General features: G+C 41.6%; 1 protein-coding gene across 1 annotated transcript; it reads left to right on the top strand.

The window, feature by feature from the left end:
- Positions 1 to 1,226: 1,226 nt before the first annotated feature.
- Positions 1,227 to 19,223, top strand: hephl1b (hephaestin-like 1b). Its single transcript, XM_084373136.1, has 20 exons — positions 1,227 to 1,625; positions 4,942 to 5,186; positions 7,176 to 7,388; positions 8,107 to 8,307; positions 8,529 to 8,783; positions 9,389 to 9,557; positions 10,874 to 11,013; positions 11,137 to 11,268; positions 11,430 to 11,635; positions 12,560 to 12,704; positions 12,810 to 13,022; positions 14,356 to 14,572; positions 14,687 to 14,826; positions 14,915 to 15,040; positions 15,164 to 15,270; positions 15,367 to 15,592; positions 16,280 to 16,419; positions 16,687 to 16,840; positions 16,964 to 16,978; positions 18,796 to 19,223. Exons 1-20 carry the CDS (start codon positions 1,453 to 1,455, stop codon positions 18,882 to 18,884), a joined length of 3,306 nt encoding a protein of 1,101 aa, XP_084229262.1. The 5' UTR covers positions 1,227 to 1,452; the 3' UTR covers positions 18,885 to 19,223.
- Positions 19,224 to 19,495: the final 272 nt, after the last annotated feature.

Raw genomic sequence — 19,495 nt, 5'->3', positions numbered from 1 at the left:
AGTAGCTGCAAAGAATTGCTGCAAATCCCTGAAAAAAACACAACATAATTTAATGTACTGGTTTTATACATATTTTAAACTTTTTACCTTACATTAAATGTGCCAGTAATGTATCTTTAAAATAGGTTTCACTGAGTGTGTTTATGAGTCAGAGATGACTCAGAGTTTTTTCGCAACTTGTCTTGTGACTGCACCTTTCACCAGTTTAAAAATTTGGCTCAAGTAGGAATATGTTTTTTTTGTTTCCACAGATGTTTTTTTTTGTTTGTTTTCTTTTACAGTAAGATTAGTCAGACAAGATCACCACCAATAAATACCTATATTTATGATTAACAAATCAGTTTAAATGCTTTATAGATTATAGGTTATTGGTGATACAAACAACTATTTTGTGTAAAAGTATGGGATTAGACACTTCTTACAAACTCACTAGTGTGTTAAAGGTTTGTAACCATGATTTCTCTTTGATAATGTGAATTGTTGATGTCTATAACTCTTCTTCTAACTTATTGTATTCATAAAAACAACAGAAACAATCTTTTTTCTTAAAGTGTGGCCAATCATTGTCGTCCATATGAATCAAAATGCATAATTTAGGTACTAAAGGATGTTCTCATTAGTAATTGTGCATAAAACGTTCTTCCAAAGTTCTTGCAGTCTTGGGGCATTTCCATACCATATGAAAAACAGACATGTTTCCTTATTACAGGGCCAACACATGTCATTATTACACCATTTCATGAGGGTATAACATCCCATTGCTGCTATTTCTGCCCAAAACTGATTAATCTGGCCCAAAGTCATTTTATTACCTTGACTTAAGCATTGTTGGCCTCATAGAAAGTGTGTAACTTACAAGTATTTTAAAGCTGCATTATTACCTAATAAACAGGATGAAACACCAGCCAGAACCCAAACTGACAAAAACTGATCAATATGCCATGAATAACTTCAGCCACTGTCCTAATAAAACCACTACTAACCTGCCTGAATGAAAATCATATACTGTACGCACGCACGCACGCACACACACACACACACACACACACACACAGACAAGCTGATGACACGATAACGTGCTTAACCTGTGGAAAACTGACAGCCAATTCAGACGCCCCATGGCGCTTGAGTCTGCATTTTGACCTAAGTACATCTATTACCTTTAATTTCCCAGCGGGCGATTTCAATAACATCTTTATAATAATTAACGCGAGAGCGCCGAGCGGTAATTATCCGCGCACGTGTGATGCCACAGGAGGCGGTCACACCGTGGCGGCTCAATGGACCGACTGTTTCCCCTCGCAGACTTTCATAAGCGCTGCCGCAGCCCCCGAGGAGCGCCGCTAACGCTGATCGCATGGAAGAGGCAGCGGAGGCTTCCCACTTGTCGCTCTTTAACCAAAACCCGCCACACACTTCCGACCTGCGTGTAACGGAGCCATCCTGAGAAACATGGCACGCACTATGGGGCTGTTTGCGACTTGTTTGTTGCTTCTCGTCTCCTCCGGAGCGGAGGGGAAGCGCAGCAGGGAGAGGGTTTACTATGTGGGGATCATCGAGGACGCGTGGGATTATGCGCCCAGTGGAAAAAACCTGCTGAACGGGAGAGACGTCCAACATGATGAGTGAGTTGTGATGAAGTTTTTAACCTTTGATTATTCACGTCGCATCAGTTCCTGGGGGGGTTGGGGGCGATCTAAAGTGATTACGAGGGCTGTGATGAAAACCTAAAGACCCCCAATCCAGGTTTAAGTCACAGGTCGAAAGTTCTGTGACATGTTTTCAGGGTGTGACAGTGTCTAGACCTCTAAAATCTCTAAAATCATTGGTGTGTGCTTTACTGGCAGTCTGGCAGATCCACAGGAGAGATGACAGTAGGGGAGACCGGGTATGGTTGAAACACTTTCTGTTTCAGCACTGGTGACTCACTGAGTTTTTCAGCTGTTGTTCTCAAACTTTTATACAAATTGTCTTGGTTTGTTTACTACCAGTTCAAACTTCTGCAAGAATAACACAGACCTCGCGAGCTGATGTCAAATACATGGTGTTCCTTCTACCGGGTAGGTGGTGACACATGCTGGGGTGAGTTGTAGTAGTTCGACAAAGAAGCAAAAACAGATGCCACACCACACGATGTGCTCCAAAATTAGGTTTATTGAAATAAATGATCAATTCAGAACAACGGCTCTGTCTTTCTGTGACTGACCATGACTCAAATCCACTTCTTCTTTGACTTAGGATTGTGTGTGTGTGTCTAATGTAGTTTACAAGAACAAACTTTCTCAAGTACTAAACAAAATATAGTTTAGAATCTGTAGAATCTGCGTGCGCCTGTTTCCGGCCTTAAAAAAACCCCATGTTGGATTGGGGAAGGAAGTGGGCACACAAATAGTCGTGTTACGACTCTCCCCATGTTACAACCATACCCGGTCTCTCCTACTGGAGTTATTAACAGTGACTTCTGTCATGAGGTGAGACTTCCTCTGCTCTGTGTCAGTGTGCCAAAATGAAACAGGAAGCACAGACAGCTGCCCCCCATATGAGAGAGAGAAGAGTTTGCATCACAACACCATGACTCGCTGCACTTTACGAGTTAACAGAAGGTGAATGGGTTAGTTCCTGAGGATTGTGAGACTGCATCCCAGTTGTGATCATTTAAAGGATAAGCTCATCCAAAAATGAAAATCTACTCACCCTTATGCTGATAGAAAGTCGGTTGAAGTTCACAAAACATTTCTGGAGCCTCACAGCAAAACAGTGTTGCAGCATTCTTCTAAACAGCTGAAGTAGATGGGGACTAGTTTTTAAAACCAAATAATACGACAGAAAAAAAACAACACAGAATGGTTCTTATAGCTCGTCTGAGGTGATCCAAGTCTCCAGAAGCCCAGAGATCCCGAATTGATAGGAAAAGATGTTATTCTACCCTGAATACGCAGTGGAGGTTGTGTATGCAGTTCAGACGGCATGTGCGCTAACGCTTTTAGCTCAGCAGCTACAGTGAAGTTTTTGTCTTAAAAACAGAGCTTTATGATTACGCTGAGTAAGCTATATGAATTCATTTAATTTTTAATTTTTTTTTATTGTGTTTAACATTTCACATTGCTGTGAATCTCCGGGAGACTTTACATCTGCATGGGAGTGAGTAGATAATGACTAAATCTTAATTTTTTGTGACCTTATCCTTTAATGTAGTTTGCCGAGCCGATACCGATACTGTTAACCTTGCTGGCGTGGTGCCCCTCTGGGCTGTCTATAGTCAGTGCTATCATTTGTGTGTTTAGATGGCAGATTAAAGGTGATTTCTTGAATAAGAGGCTAACCCTAACCCTGATAACAGTTATTTCCCTTCCATTGTGTTCATATTGATGTTTCAGCTGTTGACACTTAAAACAGCACAGAACACCATCCACTCGTTTGATCAACCTATAATTAAGAGTACCAAACAGATTCAGGGGAAATGTATTTAGTAAAGAACAGATGGCAAGGTTTGTGAGGTTTACGCAGTCCTAATGTAATATGGAATATGAGGATAAGCAGATGGGCTTGTTATTGAAGAAAAGTCTGAATTGAGATAAAAGCCCACCATCATATGAAGGCGGATGATGGATATAATTATGATAAATTTCCAAAGATGGCCGGCTGTGATTACGCAGCTGTTTGTCTCCTCTTACATCCTTGCATAATGTTGGACTTTCCAGACTTAGCCAACACTTAGTGACCAGTACCAATAATTGTACTCAGGCCGAGATGTTTTAGCATACACTAAACAATCATTCTTTTTTTCCCCAAACATCATATTGTTTATTTGTTTTTTCTATCAAGTATTGAATCGAATGGCACATCATTTCTACTACGGACACTCCCTCCGGTTTGTGGTTCTCGTAGCCCCTCATGAAAACACATATATACCAGCCGAAGGAAAAACAAGACGTGGCGTGTGTCACTGTACCTGAGGTGCAGTTGCAATAACAAAGGTACATAGATTGCAACATAGAGAAGTTCAAATCTCATCTATACTGAGATAAGTACACCTATATAATTGTTGTAAAAAGGCTAGTGTAGCACCCAATGTCTCATACACCTCGCCCTGCTTAACGGGGGTAAATGAGGTTGCACATTAGTATTAAATTGCTCCGACCAGGTGCTCAGTTAAATCTCCTTTGTTAGTTATCTTATGACCCATTTGTGATTCTATTGCACTTTCCTCCTCCCTGTTGCCAATGAGCTGGGTATTCAGTAGCAGCACTGTGTCTGCCACAGCTCCAGTAACAGGTTATTAGCCAACAGAAACATGTAATCACAATAAAAACAAGTCTAATTGTTAGAGACCTGCAACCAGATACAATTTGTTCCGCAGCATTGTGTCTACAGTTCAAATTAAATCATCTCAAAGATAAATCAAAGCCTTTTGTGAAATCTCTTTGCCATATTGCATTTTGCTACTTTTTATACACTTTATAATGCCTCTTCTATTTGTTTGTATTAATTGCTTATAGCTCTATAGTTGGTTACAGTCATACAGCCCGTGTCTTGACAATAATTAGACAGTTGCACTGTTGTCATGGTGGTGTCATACAGTAGATGCTGTGTTCCTCCCACTTGTATTCATAGACTAGCTCACAAACATATTTATTCTATTGCTGTGATGTTTTGTGATTACTGCTTTTTTTATTATTATTATTATTATTTGTGCTTCAACATTTATAACACTTGCTACTGTTTCTTTTGTGCAAAAATAATTACTTGCAGCATGATAGGGAAATAAAGCTGCATGCCATTGTGCAATGCAGCATTGTATAATGTGACAGTAACCTGACCTTGACCTTGAGAAATGCCCAACAAAACAGGATTTATAGCTGCAGCCCCCTCCTTCCTCTGTGGAACCACTGCTCTGTCTCTATCTATCATTCTTTGTGTTTCTCTCCACTTCTATCTAAGGCATGCATCTGTATTCCTGGAAAGAGGGCCCCACCGTATCGGCAGTGTTTACAAGAAGGCCATGTACCGACAGTATACAGATGCTACTTACAGCCTGCAGGCCCCCCGGCCTCCCTGGTTGGGCTTCCTAGGGCCCATACTGCGAGCGGAGGTTGACGATGTTATCGTGGTCCACCTGAAGAACTTTGCGAGCAGGAACTACTCTATGCATCCCCATGGAGTTTTCTACGAGAAGAATTCAGAGGGTATAGTGTTACGCAAATCATTTACAGCACATGCTCAAAGAAAAACAAGACACAAGATGTGCAAAATCAATTAGACGTCCCTCAGACAGCAGGGACATCTGTTCATGGAAAGTGATACCTGTGGGGCACCAGATAGCTCACCTGTAACATCTATTAATGCTGAGTCCTTACCACAGTGGCCCAGGACCTTTGCTACATGTCATCACCTTTCTCTTTCCCCTGATTTCCCCGTCTCTTCTCAGCTCTCACCACCTAAGATAAAAAAGAAATGATACCTGTATTGACGATAGTAAGCATAATAAGTAGCATTATTTGTCAGATGGAAAAGTGCTAAGCGGACTGCAAATATGCTAAAAACAACAAATGTATCCATATTAAAAGAGAAGGTGGCATTTTCTTCATCAGTAGGCAGGGATACAATCCCTCTTTGAGGGTGTCAGGTAAGTTAACAGGTGAATGAAATCCCCAATTACTGTGTGACCAGAATGGAATCAGACAGAGTTAGCAGGTGAATATTACCATCACTGCCTCCACCCAAAGTGGGACACACCAAACCTCAGAGTCGGCCATCGGTGTGCATTAAAACTCTGCTTTTCTTTTTTTAAGTTCCTTTTGAGTATTCTGCGATAACTTCCGAAAGTGATTCGAAAAAAAGTTCAAAAGTTGGCACCCTCAAAAAGGCAACTGTACACACTGATGAAGGCCAGTGGGCCAAAAACATTTTGTGTGACATATATCCTTAGTGCGACCATCTCGTCTTTACATGGAAACATTTATGTTGGATAATGCACCAGCTGGTCAGAGCACTGGTGCTAACCTCACAAAAAAACAAAGAATGCTGAATGAACGGATTTCCCACCAAATTAAATATCAGTTTGTGCACTAACGTGTGACAAAAACAACCTATTAGGTTTCACTAATGATAGTAATATGGATATTATTGTCTGAGGAAGTAAGTCTCACACTGTACTGCTGAAGCAACTTATTTAAAGTAAGTATTATATTTAGGCCATCACTTATTTTTCTTGGAAAGAATAATATTGGGGGGGGGGTTGGTGTATTTTAATAATACCTTACAGGAGCAGTTATCAAGAGATTTGCCTTAATGGACAGTTCAAAGTTTTGGCATAACTTCAGAAAAGTGGGACGGTTTAACTGCACAAGGCTCAGTGTGCATCTTCACATTCAGAAACATTATTCAGCCAAATGAAAATCATGTCTTCTGTCTGATTTATTTGTTTTAACCCAAAAGCTGTGACTTTGTGTAAGTCCAGAAAACATGGCATCTTGTTTTTAGCACCTCTGCTTCGCTGTTGTCTGAGCAGACAGCATAATTTCAATCCTCCTGTCAGATACACTCTGTCTCTAAACGTTACAGCTCTTTTCTTAGTTACGCAATAGGCCTCCCACCCCCGCTCCAGGGTGGAGTTGCATCCTGGCCCAGGAATTTCCAGAGCCTTTTATGAACTGAAACTGAAACTAAAATTTTGATTAGTTCCTGGAAAAGATTATAGCTGTCATACTGTATTACAGGATTTGTATCTACGTGGAACGTCTGTCGAGAGACCAGCTAGTTTGGACAGGAAGGGAGAGAGATGTGGCGAGAGAAGAGGAGGAGAAGGGAGAGGAAGTAGTGTCAGCAAACTGATCAAATCAGCTAATTCTGTGTTTAACCATGTGATGTGTTGAGTACGAACTGTTCCAGAGGTCACCAGTGATGAGGTCATTTATGTGTTTTTAGATCAACACGTGGTGTCTTAAAGCTTAACAGAGATAAGATTCTTAAAGGAAATGGATATGACCTTTGATTTGGCAAATCCCCCAGAATGTGACAGTTTAACATTTTTGCAGTTGATGAATCTATTTAATACACAGTTAAAAGCAGAATTGTGCTTTTTAACCATGGGAAAGCATACAGGCTTAACTGCTCTGTAGACTTCAGAGGAAACAAAGTGATCCCCGTATAAACATCTTCTATTTGTCTACCAGGGGCACTCTATCCAGATGGGACATCAAACATGCTGAAGAAGGATGACTGTGTTCCTCCGGGGGGCAGCTACACCTACCGCTGGGAGGTCAAGCCAGATTTTGCCCCCACAGATGACGACGCCAACTGTCTGACCTGGGTGTACCACTCTCACTTGGACGCCCCCAGGGAAATCGCCTCAGGACTCATCGGGGCTCTGCTCACCTGCAAGAAAGGTATGAAGATATGTGGCTACATGTTATTTAACCTGATTTTACGTCAGAAGAAGGGTTTCTCTCTAATGTGTCTGTGTGTTGTTGTCTGTTCTCTCTGTATGCCAAGTCAAATCAAATGTATTAGTAATCTCTTAGCAACAGCTTCTCCACACCCAAAGGAAATACACACCCCTTCCTCGCCCTGAGCCCTAAATGGCTACATCGAAAAAACTGACAAAGAAAGCTTCCTTAGAAAAACAAACACGGTGGGATTCACTCCAGTCATTCATTCAGTGGATGCTGAGATGTTGGGAAAGATTAGAGGTGCATGTGTGAAATATGGCTTGTAAAACAATTACCTGTCATTATCAACAGACTGCAAAGAAATAACAGATTTCCCCTCATGCCTTAGTCAGTCGTCTGCGTACTGTGTTGCAGAACTGAAGTGAGCAATGCTAATCAGCAAGTCCCGGCCTGCCCTGTCTCATAACACCACTTTGTATCTCAAGCAGTGATAAACCCGCAGCCCCTGTAGTGTCAGCTGGGATATCTTAGGGAAAATGACAGTCAGCAGCCTTTTCTTATCATATGCTGCCCCCTATTTATTCAACAGGTGGCCATACCTTATACATTGCCCCTTTAAAGTCTCCCTTTGCCTGCGCTTGACTTCATAAACTCGTAGCATTTTCAACCACGGCGTGCATTTTTCTCTGCGTCCCATCTTTCTCTGTGAGCGCAGGAATCTTGAAGGAGACCAACAATCAAGTCCAGTCTGTTATTGAGTCCGCCCGAAATGATGTGGACCAGGATGTGTTCCTGATGTTCACCGTGGTGGATGAAAACCTGAGTTGGTATCTGGAGGACAACATTCAGAAATGCGCTGACCCAGGTGGAGTCGAACAAGAAGACCCGGACTTTGAGGAGTCAAACCTGATGCATGGTAAGAAATTTGTGGGTTTGTTGACATGATGGATCTTGTTGTCTTAAAGTGAAGTTTTAACTCACATGCATCCTGCTGCACCTACATTCTTTAATTTCCTCTATTATATAAATTGATAGCCACTTCAAATTAGTAATTCCTTAAATAAGTGGCATAAAAGAATGTTTAATGGCTTTATTTGTTCTCTTTGTCCTTTCTTCTAACCTTTTTCTGTGTGACAGCTATTAATGGGTACATGTTTGGTAACCTGCCCGGGATCGAGCTATGCCAGCACCGTGCAGTCGCCTGGCATTTGTTTGGCATGGGTAACGAGGTGGACATCCATTCTGCCTTTTTCCACGGGAACACACTGCTGGACCGCGGCCACCGCACCGACGTCCTCAGCCTGTTCCCCGCCACGTTCGCTACAGCTCAGATGGTCCCGAAAGCGAGCGGAAAGTGGCTGCTGAGCTGCCAGGTTAATGACCACCTGCAGGGTATGACATCTAACCTTTGACCTCACCTTTCATCTCTGCTCTGGGACTTAACTGGTTGTGCAGAGTTGCTGACGGGGGGGAACGCATTTTTGTGAGGTTCACACTGTTATTTTGTCAAAGAGAGATGCTAACAGAGGCTGTATGTCTGCTCTTAACACACTAGGACTTGCATTTCAAAGTTATCCAAAGTCCAGTGAACATAGAACTGAATGAGACATGCTTGCTCAACATGTGATGAATGATGCTCACACTTGTGGAATACCTTTCCTTTGTATCATACCAGGAATTTCTCAATGGCCTGTTCTTATGTCTTTGTTTTTTAAAGAAAGATATACAAATATTATAGTTACACAAATGACACCTTTGGTAGTTTAACAGGTTGTGTGTCCTCTCAGGCTCTGAAAGTGAATTCTGATACTTAAGGAAAAGTGAACTCTGCAATATTGATTATTTTATAGACTCATAAATCTAACCTTTTAGACTTCTCACATTGATTCTCTGCCATAAAGATTTCCTAAAAGGCTGTAAAGGTCTAGTTTAACCACAAGCTTTTACTTGAGTGAGTTATGGCGTGTGAAAGGTTTGTGTCCATCTCTCTACTCCAGCTGGAATGCAGGCCTTTTATGAAGTGAATTCATGTGACAGTGGGGCCGGCTCCACAGCGATGGGCGGCGTTGAGAGGATTTACTACCTGGCAGCAGAGAAAGTCCTGTGGGACTATGCTCCCTCAGGAAAGGATCTGATCAACAACGTATCCCTGACTGAGGCCGACAGGTGGGCAGAGAGCTTATTTAATTATGAGCAACATACTGCTGTGTCCAACCTCATCAGTAGTAATAGCAGGGCATATTGCCAAATCCGGTCTGTTCATCGCAGTTAATCGGCCTGAAAGAAGATGTTGAAAATTTCGCCTGTTTCATGTCCAATGTTGCCAAAGAAGACACAATTTTTACTCCATGTAACTGTTGCCAAACGTATACAGTTTTACAGAAGCTCGAGTTTACAATAAGAGACCGTTTAAACCTTAAAGAGACAGTTCACCCCAAAATCAAAAATGTATTTTTCTTCTCTTACCTGTAGTGCTATTTATCCATTGTTTTAGTGTGAGTTGCCAAGTTTACGTGCAACGTATCAAGTATCATGCACAGAAGGAAGCGTGCATCTACTCGTGCTATCAAGACGTAAATATCAATGGTGCGGTCATCACTTGAGCTTTAATGTTAGTTACCTTAGTTAGCCTAGTTAGCTAGCCTCTCGTCCGTTAAATAGATGCAGACTTCCTTCAGTGAGGTCATACATTAAGAAAATAGTTCCCACATAAACAGCTGTGATGATTTAGGGAAAGAGACATTGCTGTTGACTTTTTCAGTGTGTTTTTTTGGCACATTGGGCACCACAAGCCGAGTGCCATCTAGTTCTCTCAGAAATCTCTGCGGCCGATGTCTCAAAACTTGGTTCCTCACACCAAAACAGATAAATAGATAACTACAGGTCAGAGTTAAAATATGTATTTTTATTTTTGGAGAAATAAACTGTCCCTTTAAATTTGAAGCTCTTCAACAAACTGAAAATGTGTCTTAATCTTTCATTAGGTCTGGAGTTATATGACATAATTAAACCATTAGATCAAATGTACAAACTAATCTAGGTGTTTTATAGCCCGGGAGCTAGAGTCCAAAAGTCTAATATGTATCAAATGGACATGTTTAGTAGTTTCTGAGAAGGAGCTAACTAACTTCTCAAATATGAAACAGTATTTCATTAAGGGGTGAACTATCCCTTTAATGCTTGGACACAGTTGCTTGTCTGTGTGTACGGCCTCTGGACCAGGCTGGTTGAACGTGAGCTCATCATTCCTGTGGTGAGGCAGTTCTGTGGTGTCTAGAGTAAACAGTGTAGAGAGTGATGCAGTGACTCAGTTGTTATTGTGTCTTTGTTATTGTACTCTGACCTGACATAGTAAGACTACTCTGACTGGCCAGCTATTTTCTCTTATCTGATCTAATTCACTCCTTCCCTGCTCCCTTCACTTATGTATATCATCTTGATCACTTCCTTCCTCCCCCGCTCCCCACCCTTTCCTCTCATAGTGCACCTGAGATTTTTTTTGGCAAAGATGGTGGAAGGATCGGAGGTCTCTACCAGAAAGTGATATACAAAGAGTACACAGACAATACCTTCACCACTACAAAACCACAGACGCCTGATTCCCAACACTTAGGACTCTTGGGTAAGGCCTGGCTCCTGATTTCTCATACTTTCTCTTTTGTACTATTACAATAGTGTCTTGTCTTTCTTCCAAGTTCTTTCAGTACCTTTTGTGTGGTTACAATGGTCTTCTGCATTCATCCAGGGCCGGTCCTTAGGGCAGAGGAAGGAGATACTCTCAGAGTGACTTTCATGAATAGAGCTGATAGAAACTACAGCATCCAGCCCCATGGCCTCAACTACGACAAACAGTTCCAGGGAAGCAGCTATGAAGACGGTGAGGAAGCTGCCAAGAGCAACCTCTCTGGATATGATATCTTTTAATTATTAGAGTAGGACTAAGCTTGAGTGATAAGAAGTGGGGGGGGGGGGGGGGTAAAAAAAAATGGCCACACATTCTGATCTGATCGTGTTAGTTCTTTGTGTACGGTGCTGTAGGTGTCGACAAGCCAGGCTCTCACGTTGGCCCAGGGAAGAGCTTCACCTACGTCTGGCAGGTGCTAGAAGGTCCATCGTCATCTGATTCTCCCTGCATCCCCTACCTGTACTACTCTGCCACTGATCCTACCATGGACACCAACTCTGGATTAGTGGGACCTCTGCTTGTGTGCAAGAAGGGAGCGCTGGAGAAGAACGGAACCCAGGTGCTGCCTTGTTATCCATTCACAGAGATATGAAGGAAATTCACACATTTAAGAAATGTCTTCTGTCTTTGTGGTAGTTTTGCATCACTTTGTTGTACTTTTGTGTGACTTTGTGGTACTTTTGTGTCCCTTTGTGTCTCTTTGTGGTAGTCTTGTGTCCCCTCTCAGTCTTTTTGTCTCCTTATGGTAGCTTTATGTCTATATCTAGTTTTATGTATGTGCTACTTTATTTTTGACTCTCTTTGTGTCTCTGTAGTCATTTTATGTCTCTTTGGAAACTTTTCTGTCTCTTTGTGGTACTTTTGTGTGTTTTGTGTGGTAGTTATATATCTACTCATAGTCGATTTCTTTCTCCCTGTGGTCATTTTGTGTCTCTTTGTGCTACTTCATGTGTCCCTGTAGTGGTTTTGTTTCCGTTTATGGTAGTTTTGTGTGTCTGTGGTGGTTCTGAGCCTCTTCCTGGTAGCTTGTTGTGCTTTTGTGGTACTTTTATGTCTCTGTCGTTATCTTTTGTCTCTTTCTGCTCAATATGTGTCTCTTTGTAGTCGTACTCTTGACTTGCAAAGAAATATTAACACTTTAAACAGAGGTGAGGGTGGAAATTGCAACCAAATGAAGACGCCTTACCTCACCCTCACCTATCGTTCCCGCTAGAATTGCGAAAAATGTAGAGCCTCTGTGTGGTTTGTCCACTCTGAGATAATGTACAAACAGCATGGGGGACCCACTTTTACAAAGTAAATGAAAACACAACAATTCTTAGTTTCACTGAAAACACGATTATAATTATTGTTTTAAACACACACACACACACACAATTTCAAGACAATGTAATACATTTTTGTTTGTATGTTTGTATGCTGTTAATTGCAATCTGCAGCCTCTAGACATCCTCACTGTGACTATGTTTGCTTTGTTTAACAGAAAGGTGTCGATAAGGAGTTCTTCCTTCTGTTTTCTGTCATGGATGAAAACTTGAGCTGGTATTTGGAGGAGAGTAAGAAGTTGTTCGCCAGCACCGAAACAAGCCCTTCTGAAGAGGAATTCGTGGAGAGCAATAAGATGCATGGTAATCAGTGTGTGTTGGCATGTGTGCAGCATTTTCTCAATGTATTTCATTTTGATATAATTTGAATGATACTGATTTCTGTTGAAACCCTCCCTTTGATTTCAGCTGTAAATGGACGTATGTATGGGAACCTTCCCGGGCTGGAAATGTGTGCCGGGGACAAAGTAACGTGGTACACCTTTGGGCTAGGTACAGAGGTGGACATCCACGGTGTTTATTTCGAGGGGAACACCTTCAAGAAGCAGAGCACAACACGAGACACCATGAACCTGTTCCCTCACACCACGACTTCTGCCGCCATGCAGCCAAACACTCCTGGTTAGTCACTTTCCACACACACACACACACACACACACACACACACACACACACAGTGCTTCCACTCCCAAGCCACATCCCTTTCTCTCATACACATTGTCAGGGCTCATCTGTATTTCAGGTTTTGTTTGCAGATTATTTGCAACATGCTCACACAACCTTGTCTGAGTGTTTTCCTGTGACATGTCGACTACTCTCACAGGAAAACATCCATAACTAAATGCAAACAGGAAATGTCAGAACTATCTTTGTCTTATTTACAGTATCCTGAGATCTAATCTCACTCACCCTCACCCAGTTAAAAGACAATCCCACAATAAATTATGGTGAAGTTGTTATTTTGCAAATCTAGATTACGAGATAAGGTTATTCTGTTGTGTTTCCTTGGTTAGTAGCAGTATTAGTTAAACTTAGATGTGCAGTTTCTTAAGTGGAAAATGAGCCACTTAGTCTATAATGGAGAAATCATAAAGAAATGTAGCACATCTGACATCAGCTACTTCAGTTAATAGAATTTCCATTTTACATTTGAACTTGTGCTGTCAAAACCTACACACATTGTACATGTGTCATCATTAAGATACTGCATGGTTATTTTTTACAGAAAAGAAAAGTATGTCCAAAAAATGAGAAAATTAAAGGGTAGGAGCATTTCCTGGACCTAAATTCAGTTTGTTAGAGGTGCTTTTTGATACATGTAGACTTCAAAAATCACAAGAAAACTACAAAGCACTCTTCTTTGAACTCATAAAATGCTTTTATTGTCACAGCATGGTCATGTTGGAGTTGGCAAATAATAAAGATGTTTTTGATATGTTTTTCCAACAAAAAGGATCAATAAATTAGTTAGCAATTTTAGCTAAGAATATGCAAATATTTTTCATTTCAAACTCTGCACAGACATCCTTCTGCACAGTAAAGCTCAAACAATGGTGGGATAATATGCAGTTGAGGTTTTTCAAGCAAATCAAATATGCAGCGATGTGCAACACACTGCAAACCACTGCAAAAAATAAAACTTTCTCATTTCCTGGCCTCAGCAGGAAATCTGTGACATGTGCATTTGCAGGTAAAACATCTGTGCCATACATTACATTACATTCTTCTGGCAGATGTTTTTGTCCAAAGCAAAAGTGAATTTGAAGTCAAAAGGAAACAAGAACTAGCTGTCATCGGACAACCCTCCGAGATAAAAACCACAGAAGAGTGCTCAGAGAGCAGTAACACAAATGTTTTGGTTTTTTTCTTAACTGCTATGTGTTTGAGCAAGAGAAGCCACAAATACATCCATTCATGTGTCAAAATCCTCAACCTCTTTTCACTCTCTTCACAGGTTTGTATGAGGTGAGCTGCAGAGTAACAGACCACTACTCAGCCGGCATGAGGCAGCGCTACAGAGTGAACCTCTGCCCGCAGAGCAAAGTGAAGCACACGCACACACAGCCGACAAAGATTGTGCAGTATTTTATCAGTGCGGAAGAAATCGAGTGGGACTACTCACCTGAGAGAGACTGGGAGCTGGAGAAGCACCACGCCACATTAGAAGACAGGTGTGTGAATATAATTGCACGGTGATGTATTTCAGGGTTGTAACCGGAGCCTGTGATTAGTGGCGTTACTTATTACTGTTTGTTAATGGAAGCAAATTGGCACATGTCTCTCAGTCCAGGCAGTATATTTGTGGAGAAAGGGAAAAACAGAATCGGCTCGCGCTATAAGAAGGTGGTGTACAGAGAATACACTGATGATTCCTTCAAAGTTCAGAAGAAGCGGCAGCCTGACCAGCAGCACTTGGGAATTATCGGTAAGTTCAGCTGCTCTTTCTGTTGCTGTTTGGTTTTTTTTACCAAGAAAAGACTGGAGAAGACTTGGGGTTTTCTTGTCCCCTGCAGGTCCAATAATCAAAGCGGAGGTCGGAGAGCAGATCGTGATCACGTTCAAGAACAAAGCCAGCCGGCCGTACTCCATCAGCGCACATGGAGTGAAGGCCAGCGGCGCACATGTTCATGTCAAACCTGGTGAGAATTATATCTGAAAAGATAAAGAAAACACAAGCTGCTGCCGGTGTTTTCAAAACAACAGGCATCTTCTCAGAAGCAGTGGGATTGATATCTGTTTGTTTTTTGTTCACTCGCCTTCAGGCCTCATAATCGAGCTGACGTGGGATGTTCCTAAACGCTCCGGTCCAGGGGACTCAGATCCTAACTGCATCTCTTACGCCTACTACTCCACTGTCGATTTCATTAAGGTACATTCTCCCACAGTCACATGGATCACATGCTTCACAGTGTTGCTGTAATAAAATGTGTTAACTTGGATGTTTGTGACATTTGTTAACGTTCAGGATCTGTACAGCGGTCTCTTGGGGCCGCTGGTGATCTGCAGGCCCGGGACTCTGAAGGGGCCCGACAGACAGAGGGGCGACGTGGAGAAGGAGTTCGCTCTGCTCTTTATGGTCCATGATGAAAACCAGTCTTGGTACATTGACGACAACATCAGAAAATACCTCGGCGTCAACCCTGATACTTTTCAATGGAGTGACGAATTTGAGGAGAGTAACATGATGCACGGTAAGAGACAAGACGAGAGGCACAGAGGGGAAGACTGTCTTATCTATGAAAGCACTGGTTCCCAAACTGCAGGGTCCACCCACACACACATCTACAAGCCTTTTGCTTGGACATTGTTGTCTGTAATTAACACAGAAGTGCAACTTCAGTTTGACATCTTACTGAAAAAACCGGAAGTAGAAACAAATCACCTTTATAGTGGAAGTACTAAAAGTGCACAGTGCATCCTCTCTAAAGTTTCATTCAGTGCTTTCAATAGATTTTCTCAGAATTGCCTCTCTGCACAAGAATTGCTCCCTCACTCCCTGATAACAAACAAAAACCTGAACATTTTCTCTGCAAGAAATTCACGATATGCCTCTTGATATTTTCTTATCTTTGTTTTGGTAGTTTGGTGTAGATTAAGTGTTTGCTTAAGTTTACCTGGAAGTCCTGTCACAAACTCGTCCATGGTTTGCTAGCGATGTAGAACCATGCCTCCGTCATTTGGCTCTGCCGCGCACCCCTGTTACAACTCTGGGCCCCCTCCAGATTTATAGATCCCTGTGAGAAAAATTGGATCACACCAACAGGAAAAGCATAACATTTCATGATACTTTTCTTTTGTTGTTTGCTGCTACACCTGTCTGCATGTCTGTGATTCTGTGTGTGTGTGGTAATGTCACTGTGTTATTGTGTCTATTGAAGGGATCAATGGTAAGCTGTACGGAAACCTCCATGGACTGGTGATGACACAGGGCCAGAAAGTCGACTGGTATCTCCTGGGAATGGGCAACGAGGTGGACATGCACACTGTTCACTTCCATGCTGAGACTTTTACCTACAAGGTAACATGGTGACATTCAGCACCACAACCAAACCTTACTATTATTATTCATAATGAAAACAGCACCAGGCAAATGACTCATATACAAAAAATTCCATCACGATTCATTCTGATGTCGGATGTGGGGTGTAAACGGAAAGTGAAGCTGGCCCAGTTCTTTACTCAATGTTTATTTCCTATTCTTTGTTCCCCTCTGCTGTACTGTATGTGCTTTGTTTGTGCTTCGTTTGTGTGTATGTTTGTGTGTGTGTGTGTGTGTGTGTGTCAGACGGACCGTGTGCACCGTGCAGACGTCTTTGACCTCTTCCCCGGGACATTCCAGACCGTGGAGATGGTGGCAGGGATCCCTGGGACTTGGTTGCTCCACTGTCACGTGGCCGACCACATCCATGCTGGCATGGAGACCACTTTCACCATTAAAGGTGTGTGAGAGGGTGCATGTATGTGTATGCGTGTGTGTGTTTACATCTTCACTATGTACATGTGCATAAACATCTTATGGAGAAGAGTTATTGAACATCTCTTTTTATCTTTTTCATTTGCAGAAACCTCCCGACCGGGTAAGATCTGTTTTCTTGGTCAAATAATGCACAAAGTATTGAAACACCTCACAGCGCACAGCCCGGGGTGAAAAGTACTGTTTCAGTGCTGTGTTTAAAATATATGCGTCACTTTTTGCAGCTTATCATTACATATTAGTAAAAATAACCATAACACCAATTTAATTCAGTGTAGCTTCTAGTGAATAACTTTGAGAGATGTATAATACCATAGAATTCTACATATACTGGCTTTAATCACTGATATTAGGGTAGATTTTAAAACACATATTTTGACATTTAAGTGTGAAAACTGTGCAACTGTAGTGTAGCTCGAACATTTTATATTATTTATTAGCCACACAGTTTAGATTGTTATATATTATTAGTGTACAACGCGATCATGTTTCAATAGTGTGCTATTAGATTTTCATGTCACATGGCGATGAAAAGAAGCCAGTGATGAAACCTGGAACTAACGACAAAATACAGTGCATCTCAATGACTAATACACCTGGTCTGTAAAATTCTGAGCTGTGATGAAAAACATGAGTTTTTAAATAATATAAAACATGCACTGGTTCTTTAGTTTGGTCACGTTCGTAGCGTACTATTCATTTTTATCTTGTGTAGTTCGACACAGGTCAGAAGCAGGACAGGAGGTATTGTCTGTGCTGTTATGTAACAGATGTGGAATGTTCTGCTGAATGCTAGCTGTCTTTGCTTAGTTTGTATTGGCTAGAGGGAAATAAATATATCACTTGGTCTGGCATTCCTCCAGAGCTGTGACACTTGATAGAAAAAAATAGTGCAGCAGATAAATCCTGCCCAGATTAGACATTAAAGAATACAAATTTGTGGAAGAATTTTAAGTTGTGACCTTTGAGGCCTGTATAGGTGAAGATCAGAGTGAAGTTATGAACACATTAATGCATCATGTACGAATATTACTTGAGTAAAAGTCTTAAAGTGCTGGAAGCCACCAGTTTACGTTAGCAGACTCCATTTCAAAACTTACGTCAGCTACTGTTGCTCTCTGTTAGTGGAGCAGAGAGAGGCACCGAGACGAGGCACTTGAGAACGTGCATAAAGTCACATCTTTTGGACTGTTCCGACCCGAGTCCTTCGCAAAGAAATCCACAGTCCAGCCGCATTAAACAACTTCAACAAATCATCCAAAGGCTTGTATAGACAACTGAGAGACGCAGAAGGTCTAATTTTTCACGTCACATTACAATCTGCTCTCATATGGCCAATAATAAAGTGAATGATACACGTAAATAGCTACAAATAATCCCCTTAAAGTATCAGATATTGAATGTTTTTTAGTATCAGAATGTTCTGGCAATAGATGAACTTAATTATCAAAAGTACAGGTAAAAGTAAATCATACATACATTTACATGTTTGTACAGTATGTCCTGGTTTGTATGGGACCACCGATTATCAGATCTGATATTCAACATTTTTACGATTATTTTTAGTCGTATTTATATTAAAATTATTATATTTTTATCACCATTTTCTGTTTACAGAATTAGTGTTGGGTTTTTTTACAATAAAATAAATTACTTTAAAAATGAGCTGCTTGGGCTCTGATGCAGCACATAGTCTGTAAAATAACCAGTACCTGAAGTATTAGCAGAAAATGGAAATACACAAGTGAAGTACTTAAGTACAGCGCACCACTGAATGAGTGAACCAAAACACACACACACAAGTTGGGTTTTGACTCAGGTTGTGCACTAAGGACTGACGGATATTGCATTAAACTCTACATGTTAATTGTCTCACCATTTTCTTCTCACGCCCTGCTGTCTCTCACTTCCTTTCTCCAGCTGCAGCAGCAGGAACTGAAGCCTCCATGAAGACGCTGCTGCTGTCACTGGCGCTCTGTCTCGTGGCTGCGGGTGGACTGCACTTATGAAGAAGGGACTGAGCTGAATGTGTGTGTGTGACCACGACACTGCTCATTAATGCACTTAAAAAACAAAATCCAGGGGCAAAATCACTGTTGTAATAGGTTCTGGAGGTTCTGTATGTAAATATCGAGCAATGATCAAGCGAGTCAGAACAAACTTAACGACTGTGCAATCGTGTAAAGTTCAGTTTCATACTCAAAGAAGCATTTTATATTGGTGGATTGTTTCTATGTCGCCGTTTTCTGGCGTGTTGCACTGTGTTTGATGTTGTTTTGCAAAGAACTGCTTCACCAAATATTTGATTCCAGTTATGAATGTGCAATAAAGACATGTATTCAAATGTGTTGGGATGTTTGTGGCAGTGTGTCGTGTTCCTTTCATGCCACAAGGGGGCGCTGACTCTGCTTGAAAACAGAAAGTTGCCAAGGAAGCAGGCCACCTCAACTCTAGCCTTACCTACTCACACTCAGCTCCCCAGACTACATGTGAAGTCTAGTAACCTCTCAGACTTCACACTGTGGTGGACTGGGCGCTTGATGTAACGCAGCTGATCAGATCATTAGACGTGTTTGATAAGCTGCAGGAAATTAAACACCACACCAGTGATTAATTGCAT

The sequence above is a fragment of the Pagrus pagrus genome (genome assembly GCF_965226575.1).
Source record: "Pagrus pagrus genome assembly, chromosome: 14".
NCBI lineage: Eukaryota > Metazoa > Chordata > Actinopteri > Spariformes > Sparidae > Pagrus > Pagrus pagrus.
The sequence above is the reverse complement of the archived record's forward strand: the minus strand, read 5'-3'. Positions and strand labels throughout refer to the sequence as shown.